The 23,357-nt window shown below is 36.8% G+C and overlaps 1 protein-coding gene across 1 annotated transcript in view; it reads right to left on the bottom strand.

Moving 5' to 3' along the window:
• SEPSECS (Sep (O-phosphoserine) tRNA:Sec (selenocysteine) tRNA synthase) overlaps positions 1-23,357 on the bottom strand; it is a 40,612-nt gene that overhangs the window by 5,831 nt on the left and 11,424 nt on the right. The window contains exons 7-9 of the mRNA XM_003258545.4: positions 19,277-19,406; positions 19,039-19,130; positions 1,437-1,530 (exon numbers count right to left, since the gene is read on the bottom strand). Coding sequence (XP_003258593.1) covers positions 1,437-1,530; positions 19,039-19,130; positions 19,277-19,406 — 316 coding nt within the window. The remainder of the gene's footprint in view (positions 1-1,436; positions 1,531-19,038; positions 19,131-19,276; positions 19,407-23,357) is intronic.

The following is a 23,357-nucleotide window of genomic DNA, read 5'->3' as shown; positions in this document are numbered from 1 at the left end:
CACAAAAATCACTCAAATAATAACAATAACAATGATGAAGACATTACTTTTTATTCATTGTCAAGTGGCACAATTTCACTTTAATGTACTTAATAAATCATAGGGATTTGTTTCTATATCAGACAAAAATATTTTAATGTAAATTAACATCTCTGAATACGAAACAGAATTTCCATATCATCCTTCAGGAGAGTAAATTTTTCCAACTAAATAGATGGAACAATAACATGATCAGTATGGCTGTTTATTCAAATTCAACCAAGTTTTAAAAACTTGTAAAGTGAGGATGTGGGATATATTTCAGTACATATATAAAACTAAGTAAGATCAACTTCTGCATATAGAAATGGAAATGATCATTCTGAGGCTGTGTGGGTAAACTGGATTGCATACATAGCACCACTCGTAGCTACCATTTACTAAGGACTCACCATGCTAGATGCTTCACAAATAATCTCAACCAATCATTTAACAATTTTGCATGTGAGGGAAAAGGAGGTCAGGGGCTAGGACATGGAAGATTCGGAATTCAAGTTACACAATATCACCTTCTATAACATCTACATAGATCATAAATCAGCAAAGGACTAACTGGGGTGGTTTTTATTATATATTGGTGTTCAAATGGTATTCCACAGAAGCCCATTTGTAGCTTCAGCCACAAATGATTCACTTTCCTTACTTTCTTCAGATATATGTGAAATATGAAACATTATATTACATATATTCACAATTTAAAAGGGGGTAATTATGAAGCTTAAAAGATAATTAAGTTCATAAAAGTCAATATTCACATTATGGTTTTTAGTAGCCCCTACATTACATGATAAAAACACATAGTCCTTATATATACAAATGAAAATATCATAAATACAAATTTCTCTAACATCCATATGCTAAAGAAAACAAGCAATAATGAGATTAAAAACAACATAAGAAAAGATTTAATTTCTGATATGTTGGGGTTTTGTTAACTGGAGAAAGTTTTGTTTATTTGTTTAGTTTAAATAATAGAGACAAGGTCTCACTATGTTGCCCAGGCTGGTTTTGAGCTCCTGAGCTTAAGTGATCTCCTGCCTCAGTCTCCCAAAGTGCTAGGATTACAGGCATGGGCCACCACACCCGACCTGGAGAAAGCTTTAATTATTTATAAATATAGTTCTGGTTAGAAACAAGACTTTAAGTATTATTTTCTGCATTTTTGTTATAATACTTAATATTGATTCTGATTCTCTCAGTGTATAGGCTTTATCTTAGAAATACATTAAAGCATTTCAAAAGCCTAACTAAACTTTTTCAATTTACAAATCAAAATACTGTGATGAATTTAGAAATATTATTATAACTAGAAAAGGTTTTCTCTCTTTCTAGAAGTACCAGTTTCCTCCTAGAGTGGATCATAAGTATTTGTTTTTCTTAAGGAAAAAAGAAATTACCTAAAGATATGGGATTGTGAGGTGTATGCAACAGTCTTTCATTGTAGGCTTCTGACAACTTCTTTATTTGGTTGGACAAATATGAAAACATTTCCTGCAACAACAAAATGTCACATTTAAAACAAATCAAATATCTACTGCCAGATTTAGTAAGACAAAAATCTGATTGGTACGAAGTCTACATTTTAAATTAACTCATCCATGTGCCTTAAGACCAATTTTCTCCTTTGCCACAATACAGTGAAATTCAAAGCTGCCACAAATATCAGAAGCCACAGGATTTCAGTAAAGGCAAAGAACCAGCACATTTTCTCCCTTCACTATTATGTATCTATCACAAATCCATCTTCTTCTCAGAACTTCTAAACCTACCACTCTGGTCCTCGTAGCCATCAACCTCTTCCCTGGACACAGCAATAGATTCTAAATGATTTTTCTGCCTGTTCTCCACCGTTCTATACTCCGTTCTACACTCAGAGACTAGAGAGGTCTTTTAAAAGCATACCAGTTCGTGCTTCTCCCCTGATGACTTCCTCCAGTAACTATTAGAAAACCACACTCTTCATCTCTAAGGCCCCACATAATGTGACCCAGCCAGTATACTCAACCTAGTGACTATCATTTCCCCTAGTCACTACCCACCAGTCACAGTAGCCTCCTTCCCAATCATTCTAGTGTTCAAACCTTTGTGTTTGCTTTCCCTGCATTTCCTAGATCATTCCCCAAGTGGTCCCTCTTGTCAAATGCTAAAGACACCTTCTGTTGTTAACTTCCCTATTAAAGTAGCTTTCCAACTCTGCCAATCTCCTTCCCAATCCCAATCTCCTTCCAACATATTACCTATTTTGGTTCCTTTACTGTACTTGCTACAATCTGAAATTATCTCATGTATTTGCTTAAATGAATATTGCCTATTACTACCGATTACAAGGGAAAAACTCCTTGACCACAAGGGCTTTGTCTTTTTCACCACCATTGCCCCAACACCAAGAAAACTGTGCCAGACTTTGGTATGCAAGCTATTTAGGAAAAGGTAGTTTATAAATGTATTTCCTTTAAATCACACAACATTAAAGTGAACAATTCCCTTACTTCAATTAAAAGAATACAGCAACTCCCATAGTCCAAGCTTGAGCCCAGGAGTTCAACACCAGCCTGGGTAACATAACAAAAACAAAAACAAAAAAAGGCAACTAAAACTGAAAATTGTCCAACTCTGAAAAATAAAATATATTCAATAGTAGAAAATATAACAAAAATATATTGTACAAGTATCAAATGTCACATGTATATAAGCGGCAGTTTAACAGTTACAAGTAAATATTAAGTTGGCAACTATTTGACCTAAAATTTTACTTTCTTCTCCTCACAAGACCTTTAAAAAGTGTTGAAATCAATATCTGCCCAACTACATCTGCAGGTAAACAAACCCATTTGCACTGAGCTCCTCTAATCACAGACAAAACACATAAACTCTAAGGATACACCAAACAGCCAGGGGCTAACAGAGCACCCAAGCGGAGACAGCAAGAAATGACACGTCTCCAACCTCAAAGGCCAAGATACTCTCATCCCACACTGAGTCCCAGAGGAATTTTTTCATGTCTGAAGTACACAGATGACTAACTCCATCTTTTGTTAGGTAAAGATTAAGAGGAAAATTCCTACCAGGTTTATGAATTATTAATGAGTCTACTTAAGACCACAAACATTTTCACTTCTGTCAACCCAGTACATATATTTTATATTCTCACCTAAAAATTTTTGAATAATCATTTTTAAATTTTAGGATACTTTATAAGATTCTCAGAATGTTGGAATTACAAAAATCTTAGATCACTAAAATAAATTCATTCCTTTTATATTCAAAAAGTTAACATCTACAGTGGCCATACCTAATGAAGCTATTAATAAATGTTACTGTTACATGAGATAAGCTTTTCTCTTTTGTTATTTAAAGTATAGAGAAATACTTAAGGAGACAAATGTCATTATCATTTCCAGAAACAAACAAAAAAGCATCTTTTCTTAGACATATAAAAATATCCTGGCCCGAGCGTGGTGGCTCACGCCTGTAATCCCAGCATTTTTGGGAGGCTGAGGCGGGTGGATCACCTGAGGTCAGGAGTTCGAGACCAGCCTGGCCAACATGGTGAAACCCCTTATCTACTGAAAATACAAAATTAGCCAGGCATGGTGGCGTGAGCCTGTAATCCCAGCTACTCGGGAGGCTGAGGCATGAGATTCACTGGAGCCTGGGAGTCAGAAGTTGCAGTGAGCCAAGATTGCGCCAGTTTCACCATGTTGGTCAGGCTGGTCTTGAACTCCTGACCTCAGGTGATCCACCTGCCTCGCCTTCCCAAAGTGCTGAGATTACACCTGGCCCTGGTCCCTCCTTCTTAACCCAATATTCCCATACTACGAAAGGTGAAACAATAAGATAATCAAATGGAACAAATCAAGTTTTTCCAGCAATTAGAACAATTTATAATTTTTTAGTAACATACCAGGGTTAATAAAGAGGAAAATTCCTGGGTTTCATCCATATATTTTCATCTCCTATAAAGTAATTAGGTTACTAATTTAAATGCTCTGTATTTTTTTAAAGCAGTCACATATTTTCATTTAGATATTAAATGCTGATTTTTCTTCACTTATATTATTCACCAAAGTCTTAACTGGCCTCCGCCTTTCCAATTTACTCTGAAATTCATCAACCTCCCATAGGCAGAAACAAATGTCATAGGCAGGAAATGCCTTTTACAGAGCCCTACCCCCTACAAACCGCCTAACAACAATATAACCCACATCCATCCTTCATTTATCCTCAAGCATATATTCATGAAGCAAAATTTTCTCCAGTTTACATATTTCAGTGGTGAAGGCAATTTAAAATATTATTCTATCTACTTTGGCAGCCACATTAAATACCAATGTGGTCACATTTGTGAATAAGCTGAATCTGATGAGTACTTAATTTGTACTCAAGTTAGCTATTTCTGAAAAAAGAGAAAATGTTTCCTAAGTAACACCCCTAGAGGGTGCTTTTAAACTTACTGATGCATACATGGCTATTAAAAAGTGAATTTGCCCAATGTTCAACTTCTAATACTTTAACAAATTAGTTTTTACCAGTTCTATCAATCACTTGCTAATGCCACTAGAATTCCGTTTGAACTGTAGGTAATGTTAGGATAGTATTTTTAGACCACGAAGATAACACTAAAGTAATTAAATCTCATATCACTAGTATGGGAGTAATTAGATTTAAAAAAATTTGAAGCAAGTTCACATCCATCAACAAATATTTATAATATGTTTACTCTGTGTAAAGGGTTATAAGTAAACCAATAAGCAAATATGTTTTAAATATCTTAAAGCACAATATGCTGAATTCTATAATATTCCACATGTTAAGCTCCTAAATGCTCTCCTATTAATATTACTGCATTTTAAAAATATCGTTTAGGAGACTATACCACTATCTTACACTAATACTTAGCTAAGCAGTTTTTTACCTGACATATTAAAGCTACTACAGAACCTGTACTATTTTTTTGCTACAGTTAAATCTATAACTGACATTTATTATAAAATACTTCTGTAAAGAAAGAAATTTATAAGCAACCGAAGCAAATGTATATAGAAAGATCTTACTTAAAAGAAATGAAATATTATTGATTTTCCATGTTCTCTGTGCTGTATTTAACTTGATTTTAAGAGACTTTTCACTAGAGATAAACTGAACTGTATACCTGAATGCTAATGTCAGCTATATTTCTAGAATAAAAATACAAAACTTTACAGCATAGTTCAAGATGTTAATGGAAGAGAAGTTGAATTATATTAAGCATTATCTTCCATGTGGCCTTTTGCAAATTTATTTGCAGTCATGAAATCCGACATCTAGCCTGTCTCTCCCAGAATCCAAAGATGTGCATAATTCACTAAATTTTAAGTAAAACGGTCTTATGTAATCATGTCTTTGGAAACATACTGTTTCATGTTATAGGATAAAATAAAAATGGAACCTCATATATTATTACAATATGTTTCACAAGGCAGGTAATAAACCAAAAGAAACATACCCAGTAGTCTACTATTTCAAAGATAACATGAATGGATGGATGGATGACCGACGGTAGGTAAATACTGAAGCAGACAGATGTCCGTATTGGAGGAAAACGGTACTGAATATGACATGCTGCTGTCTATGACTGTGGCCAGCTAAAAGGATCCAGGCGCACTTGGCAAATCTTGCCTCAGAGGCTACACCCATCTGCACCAAGTTGTTAAGGCCCCATATGTAGGCTTGAAATCAGATGCTTCTGCGGAGATTCAATTACTCCACTGACAGGGCTGCAAATCTAGTAGTGTTTCCAAACTTAGCTCTGCTATAAGGACACTGAAGTGTATGATGTTCTTTTAAAACTTAGTTTGTTCCCCAGTTTTTAGCTCACAAATTCCAGCCACCAAGCAGCCATAGTGCTGTTATTCTTCTTCCACTTATCCAATTCAGCAGATATTTGCAACAATAAATGATTACCTGCCTTCCCTGTTCAGCAAAGCACTCTTCTAAAAGGAAAGCTAAACAGAATAATGATCTTCTCCAGAAGCAAAACAGAAGTGAGGACAAACTTCTAAGACCATAGACTTTCCTTTTGCATAGACAAACTAAAAGATACAGTCTTACATTTTAACCCCTTTTTTAAAAGGGGTTAAATTCATGGTCATTTCTCCCCTCAATGAAGCAAATGTGTTGATCAGGAAGGGGATAAGGGCAAAGAGGCTCAATTCACACACAGAGCTCCACTCTCTCTGATCCTTTCACCCTTCAAAAAAGAAAGCTTAAGAAGGAATGGCTTCAAGCTGAGTTCTTGTCTGCCACTACTGTGAAAAAGATAAAGCCTTTTCTGAAGAGATATAGCTAGATGAAATAACCTCTAAAAATATCATTGTGGTGAATAAGGGCATAGAATGAAAAAAATTCTAAGTTTTCTTCTAACATTCTTTTTTTAGTACACAATAACACCAATAATATAAAAAGGAGCTCTCAGTGATGGTATATAAATAGCTCTGGCTGGAGCAAAATAGCTTTGCCTCAGCTTCTCCAGAGCTGAACCAATAAACTATCACGATTAAATTTTCACAGTTCAAAAGCAAGTCCATTTAAACAAAAGAGGCCCTTATTTCTGCAACAAATCCAATAAAAAAAAATTTATGCTACATATATGCAATTATGGTTTATGGAGGACATCCACATTTTCCAACAGAAAAACCTGCCTACTGAATGAAGTTGTTAAAGAAGCAAACTTTAACTTACAGTGACAGAGTTCTCAAATGGGCATCTTAATACTTTGAAAATTACTCCTAGAGATATTCTCTCTTATAAATTCTATACAGATAATTTTAAATAAAACCAATTAGTACATTAGAGAGCCTTTGGGGTTTTACATACCTCCACTAGATAGAGTGGGAGGGTCACAAGATCATCATCTTTATGGCTCAAATGCCTAGCACAGAGCAAGTGCTCACTCCCTCAACAATGGATGAGTGACTGGAAGCGGTGAGAAGAAAGTGGTAAGATGGAAAGTACACAGACTTTAGCATCACACAGACCTGGGTTTCAATGGCAATTCTGGTACTTATATGTGGTACTTGGGCGAGTACTCAACTCCTCTGGGCCTCAATTTTATCTGCAAAATGGGGATAATTCCTACCTCATACACTTGCTCTGGGTATTACAGGAAATAATAAATACAATGAATCTAGCACAGTTCCTGGCATACAGCAGAGACATTCATAAAAATGTTAGCTCCCCACCCACCTATTTTTCCTCTAGCCTAAAAGAGTTTTCAGGATTTAAAAAAAAAACTAAAGTTAGCTAGCAGGACTGCTACAGACACATGATAATACACTGTAGCTATAATCCTGTTCTTGTCCTGTTCCTGTTTATTCTACTCTACTCTATATATCTAGATAAAAGGAAAAGAACAAAGTTCTGAATGTTACAAAGAGAGTTACCTCTTGACATCTGAGATGAAGGCATCCAATTCATAAATACTACTCCAACATAAAATTTCTCCCATAAAGTGTTTACCCAGTGATAATAAAGAACAAAGTCCCAATGAAACTGAGCTGCCTGCTGGATTCATTCACTAGCTGAGCTACCTATTCCTGCAGGTCATTCTCAAAGGAGGTGTATTTTCACTCATGCTAAGCAAAATGTACACATGCATGGGCCTTTGGAATCAATCATCTACAAGTAGTCAAAAATCTTAAAGTCAAAAGCCTAAATGTCACAAGACAGAACAATCAAGACATAACAGAAATTCCAAAAAGATGACAAAATCCCTAAAATCAACAATTCCAAAATCTTAAGGTTAGAAAAGTGCTTCGGCTAGGCAGGAAGTACAATGCCTGTTATATACAACAGGTAATCTCCATTCCTTTTCACAAGTTTTTGACTATATCCATATAGTTGAATATTTAGAGAAATGTTTCTACAAGAACATAGAAATATACAGTAGATTATTCCCCTAAAACAAAACAAAAAAAGGCTGGGTGCAGTAGCTTATGCCTGTATCCCAGCACTCTGGGAGGCTGAGGCAAGAGGATTGTTTGAGCTCAGGAGTTCAAGACCAAACTGGGCAACATGGCAAAACCCTGTCTCTACAAAAGGTAAAAAAAAAAAAAAAAAAAAAAAAAAATTTAGACAGGCATGGTGGTGTGCACCTGCAGACATCAGTTACTCAGGAGGCTGAGGTGGGAGGATCACCTGAACCCAGGGAGGTCAAGGCTGCAGTGGCCATGATCATGCCACTACAGTCCAGCCTAGGTGACAGAATGAGACCCCATCTCAAAAAAAATAAAAAATAAAAAAGAGCACAGAATTCACAAGGGAAATCAGTATCAAAATATTATTTGCAACTGGACACAGAGGTACATGCCTATAGTCTTAGCTACTTGGGAGGCTGAGATAGGAGGACTGCTTGAGCTCAGGAGTTCAAGTCCAGCCTGGACAGCATAGCAAGACCCCATATCTTTAAAAATATGTGTGTGTGTGTATAATTTGCCTTCTGACTAATTTTCCAGAAAGACACTTATGCTATATAAAATATGAGATGATTATACAACAATTGATCCAGGTGTTCTTAAGTACCCTGTGTTCATACATTCAACAAACATATGATGAGCATCTACTATATATCAAGTAAGGGATGCTAAGAATAGAGGGATGGATGGCAAATTCCAAGGGGGGCATTAGTCTACCAAAGTACTCATAATTAAGGACCAAGTTTCATTTCAGACACATAATAGTAATTTTTTAGAAGAGTACACTCAGACTCTCAGTTTAATTTACTAATTAAATAAGTTTAACTACAAAATTACTCAAGACTTACATTAGTTTCTTGTAGTAAATATTGCATATGATTATTTTTATTTATGGTTTCGAAGTCAAGAACAAAAACAAGAAATACTAAATAACATGCTTATTTGGCATTATAATGACAGCATATAGAAATCTTAAAAGTTTCACCCCTCAGCAAATGCAAAAGAACTGAAATCAGAACAGTCTCTCAGATCACAGCACAACTAAATTATAACTCAAGGTTAAGAAACTCACTTAGAACCACACAACTGAAACTGAACAACCTGCTCCTGAATGACTCCTGGGTAAATAATGAAATTAAGGCAGAAATAAAGAAGTTCTTTGAAACTAATGAGAACAAAGAGATAACATACTGGAATCTCTGAGATACAGCTAAAGTAGTGTTAAGAGGGAAATTTATAGCACTAAATGCTCACATCAAAAAGCCAGAAAGATCCCAAATTGACATTCTAACATCAACTAAAAGAAGTAGACAACCAAGAGCAAACAAATCCCAAAGCTAGCAGAAGACAAGAAACAACCAAGATCACAGTGGAACTGAAGAAGACAGAGACACAAAAAACCGTTTAAAAAAAAAAAAAAGTCAACGAATCCAGGAGCTGGTTTTTTAAAAAAATTAATAAAAAATAGGTAGATTGTTAGCTAGACTAATAAGAAAAGAGAGAAGAATCAAATAGACACAACAAAAATGATAAATGGGGTTATCATCACTGACCCACAGAGATACAAACAACCATCAGAGAATACTATAAACACCACTACGAAAATAAACTAGAAAACGTAGAAGAAATGGATAAATTCCTGCATACATACACCCTCCCAAGACTGAAGCAGGAAGAAGTTGAGTCCCTGAATAGACCAATAACAAGTTCTGAAATTGAGGCAGTAATTAATAGCCTACCAACCAAAAAAAAGCCCAGGACCAGACAGATTTCCAGCTGAATTCTACCAGAGGTACAAAGAGAAGCTGGTACCATTTCTTCTGAAACTATTCCAAACAATTGAAAAGGAGGGACTCCTCCTTAACTCATTTTATGAGACCAGCATCATCCTGATATCAAAACCTAGCAGAAATTAAAAAAAAAAACTTCAGGCCAATATCCCTGATGAACATCGACACAAAAATCCTCAATAAATTCCTGGCAAACCAGGACCACATCCAGCGGCACATCAAAAAGCTTATCCACCACGACTCAGTAGGCTTCATCCCCAGGATGCAAGGCTGGTTCAACACACGCAAATCAATAAATGTAATTCATCAAATAAACAGAACTAAAGACAAAAACCACATGATTATCTCAATAGATGCAGAAAATACCTTTGGTAAAACTCAACATCCCTTCATGTTACAAACTCTCAATAAAGTAGGTAATGAAGGAACATATCTCAAAATAATAATAGTCATTTATGACAAACCCACAGCCAATATCATACTGAATGGGCAAAAGCTGGAAGCATTCCCCTTGAAAACCAGCTCAAGACAAGGATGCCCTCTCTCACCACTCTTATTCAACACACTATTGGAAGTTCTGGCCAGGGCAATCAGGCAAGAGAAAGAAATAAAGGGTATTGAAATGGGAAGAGAGGAAGTCAAACTGTCTCTGTTTGCAGATAACTTGATACTGTATCTAGAAAACCCCATTGTCTCAGCCCAAAAGTTTCTTAAGCTGATAAGCAACTTCAGCAAAGTCTCAGGATACAAAATCAATGTGCAAAAATCACAAGCATTCCTATATAACAACAAACAAGCAGAAAGCCTAATCATGAATGAACTCCCATTCACAATTACTGCAAAGAAAATAAAATACCTAGGAATACAGCTAACTAGGGAAGTGAAGGAACCTTCAAGGGAAACTACAAACCACTGCTCAAGGAAATTAGAGAGGACACAAACAAATGTAAAAACATTCCATATTATGGATAGGAAGAACCACTATCATGAAAACAGCCACACTGCCCAAAGAAATTAATAGAGTCAATGTTATTTCCATCAAACTACCATTGACATTCTTCACAGAATTAGAAAAAAACTATTTAAAAATTCACATGGAACCAAAAAAGAGTCCATATAGCCAAGACAACCCTAAGCAAAAAGAACAAAGCTGGAGACATCATGCTACCCAACTTCAAACTATACTACAGGGCTATAGTAACCAAAACAGCATGGTACTGGTACAAAAACAGGCCTTGAAACAGAATAGATAATTCTGAAATAAGACCACACATCTACAACCATCTGCTGATCTTTGGCAAACCTGACAAAAACAAGCAATGGGGAAAGGATTCCCTATTTAATAAATGGTGCTGGGAAAACTGGCTAGCCATATGCAGAAACTTGAAACTGAAACCCTTCCTTATACCTTATACAAAAATTAACTCAAGATGGATTAAAGACTTAAATGTAAACCCCCAAATCATAAAAACCCTAGAAGAAAATCTAGGCAATACCATACAGGAAATTGGCACAGGCAAAGATTTCATGACAAAAATGTCACAAGCAACTGCAACAAAAGCAAACATTGACAAATGTGATCTAATTAAACTAAAGAGCTCCTGCACAGCAAAAGAAACTATCATCAGAGTGAAATGACAACCTACAGAATGGGAAAAAAATGTTGCAACTTACCCTTCTGACAAAGGTCTAATATCCAGAGTCTACAATGAACTTAAACAAATTTACAAGAAAAAAAATCAAACAACCCCATTAAAAAGTGGGCAAAGGACATGAACAGACACTTCTCAAAAGAAGACATCCATGCAACCAACAAACATACGAAAAAAAGCTCAACATCATTGATCATGAGAGAAATGCAAATCAAAACCACAATGAGACACCATCTCGTGCCAGTCAGAATGGTGATTATTAAAAAGTCAAGAAACAACAGATGCTGGCAAGGTTGCAGAGAAATAGGAACACTTTTACACTGTTGGTGGAAATGTAAATTAGTTCAACCATTGTGGAAAACAGTGTGGGGATTCCTCAAAGATCTAGAACCAGAAATGCCATTCAACCCAGCAATCCCATTACTGGATATATATCCAAAGGAATATAAATTATTCTATTATAAAGATGCATGCACATGTATGTTCAATGCAGCACTATTCACAGTAGCAAAGACATGGAATCAACCCCAAATGCTCATCAATGATAGACTGGATAAAGAAAATGTGGCACATCTACACCATGGAATACTATGCAGCCTTAAAAAGAAATGACATCATGTCCTTTGCACGGACATGGATGGAGCTGGAAGACTATCCTTAGCAAACTAAAGCAGGAACAGTAAACCAAATACCGCATGGTCTCACTCGGGAGCTGAACAATGAGAACACAAGAACACAGGGAGGGGAACACCACACACTGGGGCCTGTCAGAGGGGTGCAGGGGGAGGGAGAGCATCAGAAAAAATAGCTAATGCGTGCTGGGCTTAATACTTAAGTGCTGGGTTGATAGGTGCAGCAAACCACCATGGCACACATTTACCTATGTAACAAACCTACACGTCCTGTACATGTACCCCAGAATCTAAAATAATATCTTTTTTTTAGTCTTAAAAGTTACTATCTATATAATAAAGTATACTTTTAAAATGACTTATAACTTTGTATAATGGTCTTATTGTTAGAGTTATAATATATTCCATTTATTTAGTTTAAAAATAAACTTAGGCTCATGCCTGTAATCCCAACACTTTGGGAGGCCAAGTCAGGAGAATGACTTGAGTCCAGGAGTTCGAGACCAGCCTACGCAACATAGCAAGACCCTATCTCTATTTAAAAATAAAATAAAATAAATAAATAAATAAAATAAATTTATGATTTTAGCCAAATCTGAGGAGTGCTTAACATAAAACAAAAAGCAGCTAAGAAAAAAGACTACAAAAGATCAGAAATAAATACAGATAACTAACGTTATATTTCCAAGTTTTGATATTTGGGATATTTGTGCATTCCATCTCAAATGCCATAAAATATTATCTACCTATGTATAAGTGTTAAAATGCTATGACATTGTATGTTTCCTCTCCAAGTTTCTGTTATATGTACAAGTGACCTATGTGCCCCAAAACAAGGGCTATCAAACATAAATCTGCACCAAAATTCATTACGAAAATTTTGTTAAAAATGCAGTTGTCTAAGCCCTCCTTCTGACCTAATGAATCTGAATCTACCCTAAAGGAAAGCTAATTTTATAAAGTAAACATAAACTCTCAAATAACTGCACAGTACTTTGCTTTCTAGACTCAGTTTAAAACACCCTTTCATAGTTCTACAGTTGTACTAGCCATCAGTACTACCTTAGGACCACACCACGAATGTCAATGAATAAATGCACTGTCTTTTCTCCACAGAGATTTTACCTGACCCTTCCAGATCTGGGGTAGGTGTCCCAGCTGGGTTTGGTAATAGATGCTCTCACACACCCTGCTTTCCTTTCATAATTCTCATCAGATTTGTAACTATTTAATATCCAGATTTCCTCCCAAAACTATAATTTCCATGGAGGTAAAGACTAAGTCAGTCTTGTTTGTGGATTTAGCTTTAGGCCTACACATAAATATTTGTTTGAATGAATAAATGAATGAGCAGGGGCGATACTATTTTTAAAGGAGTATGAACTTTGTCTTGTAGGCAACCAGAACCCAAAGGAAAATAACTTGAAGAAAGGTGTGTCTTTTTTTTTTTTTTTTTTTTTTTTTTTTTGAGATGGGGTCTCGCTCTGTCGCCAGGCTAGAGTGCAGTGGCGCAATCTTGGCTCACTGCAACCTCTGCCTCCCGGGTTCAAGTGATTCTCAAGCCTCAGCCTCCCGAGTAGCTGGGACTACAGGTGTGTGCCACCACACCCAGCTACTTTTTGTATTTTTAGTAAAGACGGGGTTTCACCATGTTGGCCAGGATGGTCTCGATCTCTTGACCTCGTGATCTGCCCGCCTTGACCTCCGAAAGTTGTGTCTTTAGAATATTAACCTGGCACTGCTCTACGATGTGACAAATTAGAGTAGACCAAGGTGGAGAAGGGAACAGGAGAAGTGTCAGTAAATTATTGTAACCATCAGGTGTGATGTGGTAAGGACTTAAATTAGGGAGTGATAGCAGTGGAAGTGGAAAGAAAGGAATGTTGGAAGCATTGTGAAGGACTTAATGATATAAGGGCTTAAGGGTATAAAAGGAATCGAAAGTATCAGCATTAGAAAGTTTAAAACAGAGAAGGGAATTTACTGCTTCATCTCACAGCCCAGTCCACAAGCAGGTATGGCTGGATAGAGTCTCGAATGACTTAATTCTGTTTTTCTTCTTACAGTCCCTAGTGTTGAGAAGTCTCTCTTGGCATGGCTAGAAATATGGCAGCTGACAGTTGTAAGATTATATCCTTACAGCTTACTATCTGCAAAGCAAGAGGTCCTGTCTCTAAAGGATCAATCAAATCTACTGGAAGGATACTATCTCCACATGCCTGTGAACCAGGCTAGCCAGATCATCTGCCCACCGTATGAAAGAGGGGGGACACTGTAATTGATGGACTCAGCAGGACCACCTGGAGTCAGGGAGGAGCAGTTCTCCAATGACAGTGATTCTGCACAAGCAAACAACATATATCCTCTCTAAAATATAACTGAGCTTTTTTGGCCAGAGTAGCTAGATTTATTCACTGTTTTTGTCTCCTTTAGATATCCGTAGACCCGTATCTTGGGATTTACAGCCATATAAATAGCTCCATAGTCACCAGACTAGATTATCATCTATATTTAAAAAGGCAAGTAGAATTTAGAAGTTAAGACAGAGAATAGGAGACCCAATTGCCTAGATTTCAGTCCATATTCCACAATTCACCACATACATGTTACTTCTTGATTTCCTATGAAAATAAGAATAACAATACCTCATAAGAATATTTTAAGGATTAAAGGTATACATAAAAATGTACTTAGAAGAGTGCCTTCCAGATAATAAGTGCTCAGTATTATGTGTAATTATTTCATATATATATAAATGTATAAGGACGTATATGGTATTTGTATAAACACAAACCTTGCATGGGAAGACTATGTTAAGAATGATTTTTACAAGAAATCTTTCTAACCAATGGTCAAATCTTAATGCTCACCCTACTTGACCTATCAGTGCCATTAGCTATGCTAATCACTCCCTCCTCCTTAATACACAGTTGGTCCTCTGTATCCATGAGTTCTGCCTCCACAGCTTCAACCAAGTGTGGATTGAAAATATTTGGAGAAAAAAAAAAAACATTGCATCTGTGCTGAATATGCACAGAGTTCTTCTCTTGACATCATTTCCTAAACAACACAGTATAACAACTACTTATATAACATTTACATTGTATTCAGTATTATAAGTAATCTAGAGTTGATTTCAGGAATACAGGAGGATGTGCATAATTTATATGAAAATACTATGTCAGTTTATATATGGGACTTGAGCATCTACAGATTTTGGTATCTGAGTGATACCAAGGGATGACTTAGGACACCGTTCTTGGTCTTCCTCCCAACTGAATGTTCCTTCTAAGTCTCCTTTGCTGGTTGCTTTTCTCAGACCTCTTAATGCTGTAGTGCCCAGAGCTCAGTCCTTATACCTCTTTTCTGTTTAGACTCACTCTCTTGCAATCTCATCTAGTCTCTTGGACAATTAACTCCCAGATTTTTATTTCCAGCCCAGTTCTCTCTTAATCCTGAACTTGAATATCCTACTCTCTACTTTGCAACTCTATCTTAAGGTCAATTCAAATTCAATTTTGTCCAAAACTGAACTCCTAGTCTTCCCCCAAAACCTACAGCTTCCCCATCATAGCTAATGGCTGTTCCATCCTTCCAATTGCTCAGGTAAAAAATCTCAGAGTTATTCTTTACTTTTCTCTACCATCCATCAGGAACTCCTACTCGCTCAATCTTCAACACAAACCTAGACTCTAACCACTTCTTACTAACTCCACTGCCACCATCTAGCTCCCAGCCAATATCACTTCTTAACCACTATAAAAGGCTCCTATAACAGGAATCCATCCAGCTTCTGCCCTTGCCCCCCAATCTATTATCAAAACAGCAATCAATGTGAGCATTCAAAGCATGTCAGATCATTCTACTGAATTCTAACCTCCAATGGCTCCCTATTTCACTCAGAGTATGAGGCACAGACCTTACTGTGACCTAGAAGGCCCCACATGATCAGCCCACCCTCATTACCACCCTGACCTCAACTCCCACAGTTCTCCTCCTTGCTCTTTTTGCTCCAGCCACACTGGCCTCCTTGCTGCTTCTCAAATACACAAGGTCCACATCTGGCCTAGAGTCCTGATACTGGCTTTCTGCCTGAAACGCACTTCACCATCATATGTGTATATTCCCTCAAACTTCAAGTTCACTCAAATGTCGCGGTATTGGGCTGGGCACGGAGGCTCATGACTGTAATCCCAGCACTTTGGGAGGCCAAGGCGGGCGGATCACGTGAGGTCAGGAGTTCAAGACCAGCCTGGCCAACATGACAAAACCCCATCTGTACTAAAAATACAAAAATTAGCCAGGCATGGTGATGTATGCCTGTAATCCCAGCTACTCGGGAGGCTGAGGCAGGATAATCGCTTGAGCCCGGGAGGCAGAGGTTGCAGTGAGGCAAGATCACACGACTGCACTCTAGCCTGGGTGACAGAGTGAGACTCCGTCTCAAAAAAAAAAAAAAAAAACAAAGTCACCTTCTCAACAAGGCCTGCCCTAATCACTATATTTAAAAATCAGTTCCCACCACTACCTCATCATCCCGAATTCTCCTTATTCTTCCTTTTTTCCATAGCACTTTTCACCTTCAAGCAAACTTTGTAATTTCTGTATTATGTTGCCTGTTTATTGCTGGTTTCCCCCATAGGCAATGTGTGCTCCCCAAGAGCAAGTATCTTTATCTACTGTATTGACTGCTATATCTATATATATCTATATGCCTGACACATGACATGTGGTCAATAAATACACAGTAAGTTAAATATTTACTCAATGAATCTTATCCCACATTTGACTTTACCTTTGTATTTCCATACTTTAGACTATGCTATTTTAACTGGGCTTATTCAGATGCAGGGAGGGAAGCCAAGACAGCTTGATAAGGGTAAAAATGGGTATAAGGTAACATGAAATTGAAGAGACCATTGCGTTAAAAAGAAAAACTCAAATTTACAAAATGTCTAATTTATATTACCAATATGCTTTATACTGGATTACTAAATTACAGGCCAGTTCCCATGATTGTTATGTCCAAAGTCCAGGAAGTAACTCTTTTAAGAAATATTCTAGAGTCTTTTAAAAATAAAAGTGGCCTGAGCTATCAATTATGTCTTTCACAAATGGGGAAATAAAATCTTTAAAACTTTTCCAGGATGAAACGACTAGTTACAGGAGAGCTAAGAACCCCTGACATCTGAAACAACTAAACTCTCATATAAGCGGATGACGAGTTTTCCTCATCTATAGAAAGTTGTCATCTGACATATGGATCTGTTTCCTTGAAAGATTTGCCATGGTTTTCTCTTGGCTCCAACAATCTATGACCATGAATGATTATAATTTGGAGTTTATAAAACCAGAGTTTTATTCTTATTGTATAAAAATTCATTGTCAGACTTACTGAGGTATAATTCACTAATATATAGTAAAATTTGGGATGTGTTTTTTAGGTGCCCACTTCTATGAATTTTGACAAATATATACAGTCATGAAACCACTACCACTATCAAGACATAAAACGTTTCATCACCCTAAAAAGTTCCCTCCCCAATACCTACCCTTTAGCAACCACTAATCTTTCTTCTTTCCTTATATTTTTTACCTTTTCCAGGATGGCATATAAATGAAACTGTACAATACGTAGCCTTTTGAGTCTGGCTTCCTTCATTTAGCATAATGCATTTGAAAGTCATTACCTTGTTGCATATTTCGGTACATTAGCCATTCTAAAAGGTGTGTAGTGGTATTTCATTGTGGTTTTAAATTTGAATTTCCCTAATTACTAATGACATTCAGCATCTTTTCTTATATCACATAAATCTTAAGAAATGTCCTCACAATTAAACAATTACTTTCCCATGGAATGAATTAGTATGGGAAGGAGGACTGGGGTAAAATAGAGCACAAGATTTTTAAACTTGTTATGTATTCATCCTAAGGCTATGAGAAGATCTATGAGATAATACATATGAAAATGCTTTAGAATATATAAAGTACTATTATAAATATAAGGGACTACAATTGTTATTAAGTGCTAGAAAGTTATCAGATTTAAAAACGGCACCAGAGAACTCACTCTCTCCCAGATAGAAGATGAATAAAACACTGCCTGCCCCAGCTATACGATCTCTGTCTTTTGGAGGTGTCCTGAATTAAGCTAGTTGTGTTGGAGATAAAGTCCTGTTTTCAAATATAAATGTAACTTCTTTTCATAACAAATGTAACCAATGAGTTCAGCATTCAATAATGACAAGAAATAGGCCGGACGGGGTGGCTAACGTCTGTAATCCCAGCACTTTGGGAGGCTGAGGCAGGTGGATCACAAGGTCAGGAGTTGGAGATCAGCCTGGCCAACATAGTGAAATCCCGTCTCTACTAAAAACACAAAAAATTAGCCAGGCATGGTGGTGGGCACCTGTAATCCCAGCTACTTGGGAGGCTGAGGCAGGAGAATCGTTTGAACCTGAGAGGCGGAGGTTGCAGTGAGCCAAGATAGTGTCATTGCACTCCAGCCCAAGACTCCTCTCAAAAAAAAAAAAAAAAAGAAAAAAAGATAGAGCTAACTTCTGACCTGGTTCTTCCTCCTGTGACTGACATCTCACTCCTAAACAATTTTCAGGTTTCCAAAAACTAAAAAGATGACTTGTCCATTTGTCTTTTAAGAGCTTCTACCTTTAAGTACCTTTAAGTGATAAATGAATTGAATTTTACTGAATAAGAGTCCCTAATCCAGGAGTTTCTAAAAAGTAAATAAATAAAAGCAAAATCACCTAACCAAGATTCCTCGTAATATCTGGATAGACAGGCTGATAAAAACTAATAGTAAACCACCTACGGTGGTTCTAGATCTGAATAAATACTGTTGGACCATACTAGATGTCTCCCTCCTGACGCAAGAAACCAATAGGCAGAAAACACCAACGATTTGGAGCATGGTTCTAGTTGAGAATGTTATTCGACACCTAAAGGGAAAGCTTACCTTTCTTTCTTTTAGTAGCTTCTTATAGCCATTTGATCCAAGTGACAATAAAGTAATAAGGACATCTAAAGAAGGTGAAGCTGAAGCTCTTCCTGAAATAAGAAGAGTAAGTTACATTAAGAAGACTGTGGGGGGTGGGGGGGGTAGCTTTGGAAATTAAGATTTATTACAATAGCCTATGTACAAATGGATTTTTGTTTGTTAGTTACTTTTTCTGAAAAGCAAATTCTTTATTTACCTGGATACATCTTGCTGATTTCCTGAATGAAGGAATCATTAAAGCCAGCAATTATAGCGCCACCTACTGGAACCATAAAATTTTTGTCCAAGCTCTGAACAAAAGCATCTATTCTACCAACTCGAGCCCCCTAGAATCAATATAATATTACATATTAGTTGCTAGGAAAACAGATAACTGCTATTAACAAACAAATACCACAATAAAAAATTATAACTATTTGAGTTAATTAATATATTAGCCTGATTTAACCATTTTACGATATATACATGCATCAAAACATCAAATTGTACACTGTAAATATATACAATTTTTGTCAACTCTACCTTAGAATAAAAATAAACACCATTAAAACAATGCACAGGAAAAATAATCGAAAATTTTTATTTTTATTTTCTTTGTAATAGTGCCAAGAAAATGTTTATAAGTATTAAACGAAAATTTTTAATGGTGCTCCTTATATGTGGAACTTCAAGCTTACAACCTGCTTTCACACATAAATCATTTAATCTTCATATCAACTCTGTGAGGCAAGCACGGTTTCAGTATCAGCTCAGGTGGGAACTTTAATGAAACAAAGCTTTACACGTTAAAATTTTATAAGAAAGAATGGATTCATCCCATGCCTCTCATCTGGGCTCCTTTTTTTGACAACAAATGTCTACAATGGGTCCTATAACTATTAAGTGGTTTTAAACACCCTCTGTGAGTTCGAGAGTGGCCACCATAACCTAATGGACTATAGCCATCCGAGTTGCCAAACAGTTAATTATACATGTGCCTCTCTTTAATGCTTGGACAATCTACTACCTGTATGACCATTTTAAGCACTCAGATAACAAAAAATAAATGCAAAGTTTTACTTTTAACATCACTTAATGGAAATTTTATTTGTATACTCTTGGCAATTCTAGAAGCAATGTTTCTACATAACTCATGCTCCCTAATATTATAAACTTAGATGATTTCATGCCACTGCAAATGAACTTCCAGTGAAAATCTAACATTCTGGTGAAAAATTGAATACTTACCTACTAGAAATGTAAAACTAAGTTCGGTCCTCATCCAACACAGTCTATGACCTTCTGTCTAATGTGCTTCAATTTTCTCCTCTTAAAAATAGAGATACTACCTAAATTACAACTAAGATAGTCTTTTTCTTTATCTGTAGCCACAGATTTTCAATCTGTACTCACAATCTACATTCCTATTAATATTATAACCATATTTGACCTTCATTTTCACACCTCGCTATCTGAGGGAGAATAGAAGGAGCAGATAGCTGGCCTAATCTAAGAGTCGAGATCCAGGCAACAGGTGGAAGCAGCCGAAGCAGGGAAGAGGAGCAGCTGCTCTGGAGGCCATTATACAACTGTTCAAATCTTAACCTTCCTCTTCCTCTTCTTTCTAATTTCCTAATAAACCATGATCAGAGAAAATCTCACCATATCACAGGAAAACAGAGAGACGCATATAAGATGAACAGAATAAAAAAAAACTGGAAAACATGCAAAGTAGCAGCATATAAAGATAAGTGGAACAGTCAGAGTTGCCTTTGTATTAACATTTTAGTACTGTCCAAGGCCTCCTGAGAGAAACAGGAACCTAAATTGGAAGCAGAAGTACTAGAGGAATCAGTGCACCAGACTTTGCTAGAACCCTTCCATCACTAAAACACAGAAAGCATTTAAAAGGCAGCACATTCTGTGACAAGAAAACAAACAGGCCAGACCCAATCTCAAAAATGGTACAGACCCCTTTTTTTCAGCTACATCTAAGTCACCAGTATATGCTCTAAAATCCACTCTCGAAATACATCTGAATAAAAGCATTTATTACCACCTTTACAACTACCACCCTGGCCAAAGTCACCAACAAATCTCATATGGGTTGCTACAACAGCCTTCCACTCTTGCCTCCCTGCAGTCTATTTCCCACATAGCATGTCACTCTTTCCTGCTTGAAATCCTTCCATGGCCAATGATCATACCAAAAATAAAATCCCAAACCCTTAACACACCTCAAAGCTCTACAACCACTGTTCACCTTGTTCATTACGGTTCAGCCATACTGGCCTCCTTGCTATTTCTCACATATTCCAAGCACACTCCTGCCTCAGAGTCTTGGCTGTTAGCTTCTGTCTGGAATCTCCCTCTCTAGAGAGCTGCAACGCTTCCTCCTTCACGTCACTCAGAGCTTCACCCACGTGTACTTCTTGAAGAGTGCTTCCCAGATCACTCCATCTAATGACATCCAACCTCCCCAAATACCAGAGCATTTATCCAAGACTTGTCATACTCAAGTTTTACTCTCTGCTTTCCCACAAAAAATAGAATGCTCTATGAGGGTTAAAGATTTTGTCAGATTCACTATTTCATCTCCAGTTCCTACCCTGGTGCCTGGTACACAAGCAGGAACCCAGAAAGTATTTGTTGAATGAAGTGACAATTGGGTTTGTGAATAAACAGTAGTAACACCTACTTCTCTCAAATTCTTAATAGGCAAAGTTGCTGCTTCTCACACTTTTGGAGCTTTACAATCCATTCTGACTCAAAATAATTAGCCTTATATGCATATTTTTGTGACTCTACTATATCCCTCTCCATTAATCTATCCTAACATCCATAATTCATGAATCTCTTAAATTCATCATTTTAGTAAATATAAACAGAAATATAGGTTATTCAAAACTGACTTCGCCTGGGGGTGCAGTTATGTGCATACAGAATATTCTATATGCTCAGCATTAAGTCATTCTGGGGCCTCATCTTAAAAACAAAAAAGTTAAAAACATAATGTTAAAACAATAAAAATTTAAAAATTTATTTATAGTTCTTTCTTCACTGATTGATTCTTGCAATATTATTTTCTCAAGAAAAGACTTAGAGTATTAGTACTTTAGTACTTTGTTTTTTAACAGAAAAATGGGACTTTGGAGTCACACTGAACTAGATGGGCTATTTTGTAGCTATAGGACCTTAGGCAAGTCACTTAATCCCACTTTTTTTATTTCTCCATGTGCAGAATGGGAATGAGAAGTACACCTTAAGTTGTCAGGATTCAGCTGATAACTTTAAAAGCCTAATAGGGGGCCGGGCACGGTCCGAGGTGGGTGGATCACGAGGTCAGGAGATTGAGACCATCCTGGCTAACACGGTGAAACCCCTTCTCTACTAAAAAATACAAAAAATTAGCCGGGCGTGGTGGCGGGCGCCTGTAGTCCCAGCTACTCAGGAGGCTGAGGCAGGAGAACGGTGGGAACCTGGGAGGCAGAGCTTGCAGTGTGCCGAGATCGCGCCACTGCACTCCAGCCTGGGCGACAGAGCAAGACGCTGCCTCAAAAAAAAAAAAAAAAAAAAGCCTAGTAGGAGAGTGTGTAGTAAATGGTATATATTAACAATAAGGAATATTGAGATGAATTAAAGCTAACTTTAATTTTTTAGAATGTCATGAAACAGCAACCTGCACTCAACAAGACTCAAGTATTCATTTGATTTAAATCAATAGTGCCACAACCTCTTTTCATGAAGGCCAATTTGGGAAAAATAGAATGTTTATATATTTGCTATATTTAATAAGTTCTAATGTTCAATAGCACAGTACAGTGACTATAGTTAACAACAATGTATTGTATATTTCAAAATACCTAGAAGAGAGGATGTGAAATGTTCCCAACACAAAAAGACATAATAAATGCCACGTAATGGATAGCCTAAATACTCTGACTTAATCATCCCACAATCTGTACATGTATCAAAATATCACATGCACTCCATAAATATATCCAGATATTAGGTATCAAAGAAATTTTTTAAGAAATGTCAACTTTAGAAGGTAATACATTATTTGCAACAATATCTGCATTTAAAAGTTTATTCATCCATCTTATAGTTTTATTTTTTGGTTAAAATTTTAGTAAAACACCTCCTAATGCAGAGAGGTAATGACAAAGCAGAGTATTAGGGATGTGCAACTCCAAGGGCACCTTCTTATTGTATTCTGGAGCTTTTTGTTTTGTTTTTTTTGGCGGAGTCTCGCTCTGTCGCCCAGGCTGAGTGCAGTGGGGCTATCTCAGCTCACT

The sequence above is a fragment of the Nomascus leucogenys genome, chromosome 20 (genome assembly GCF_006542625.1).
Source record: "Nomascus leucogenys isolate Asia chromosome 20, Asia_NLE_v1, whole genome shotgun sequence".
Taxonomy (NCBI): Eukaryota; Metazoa; Chordata; class Mammalia; order Primates; family Hylobatidae; genus Nomascus; species Nomascus leucogenys.
Note: the sequence above shows the minus strand (reverse complement) of the source record. Positions and strands in the feature narration are given on the sequence as shown.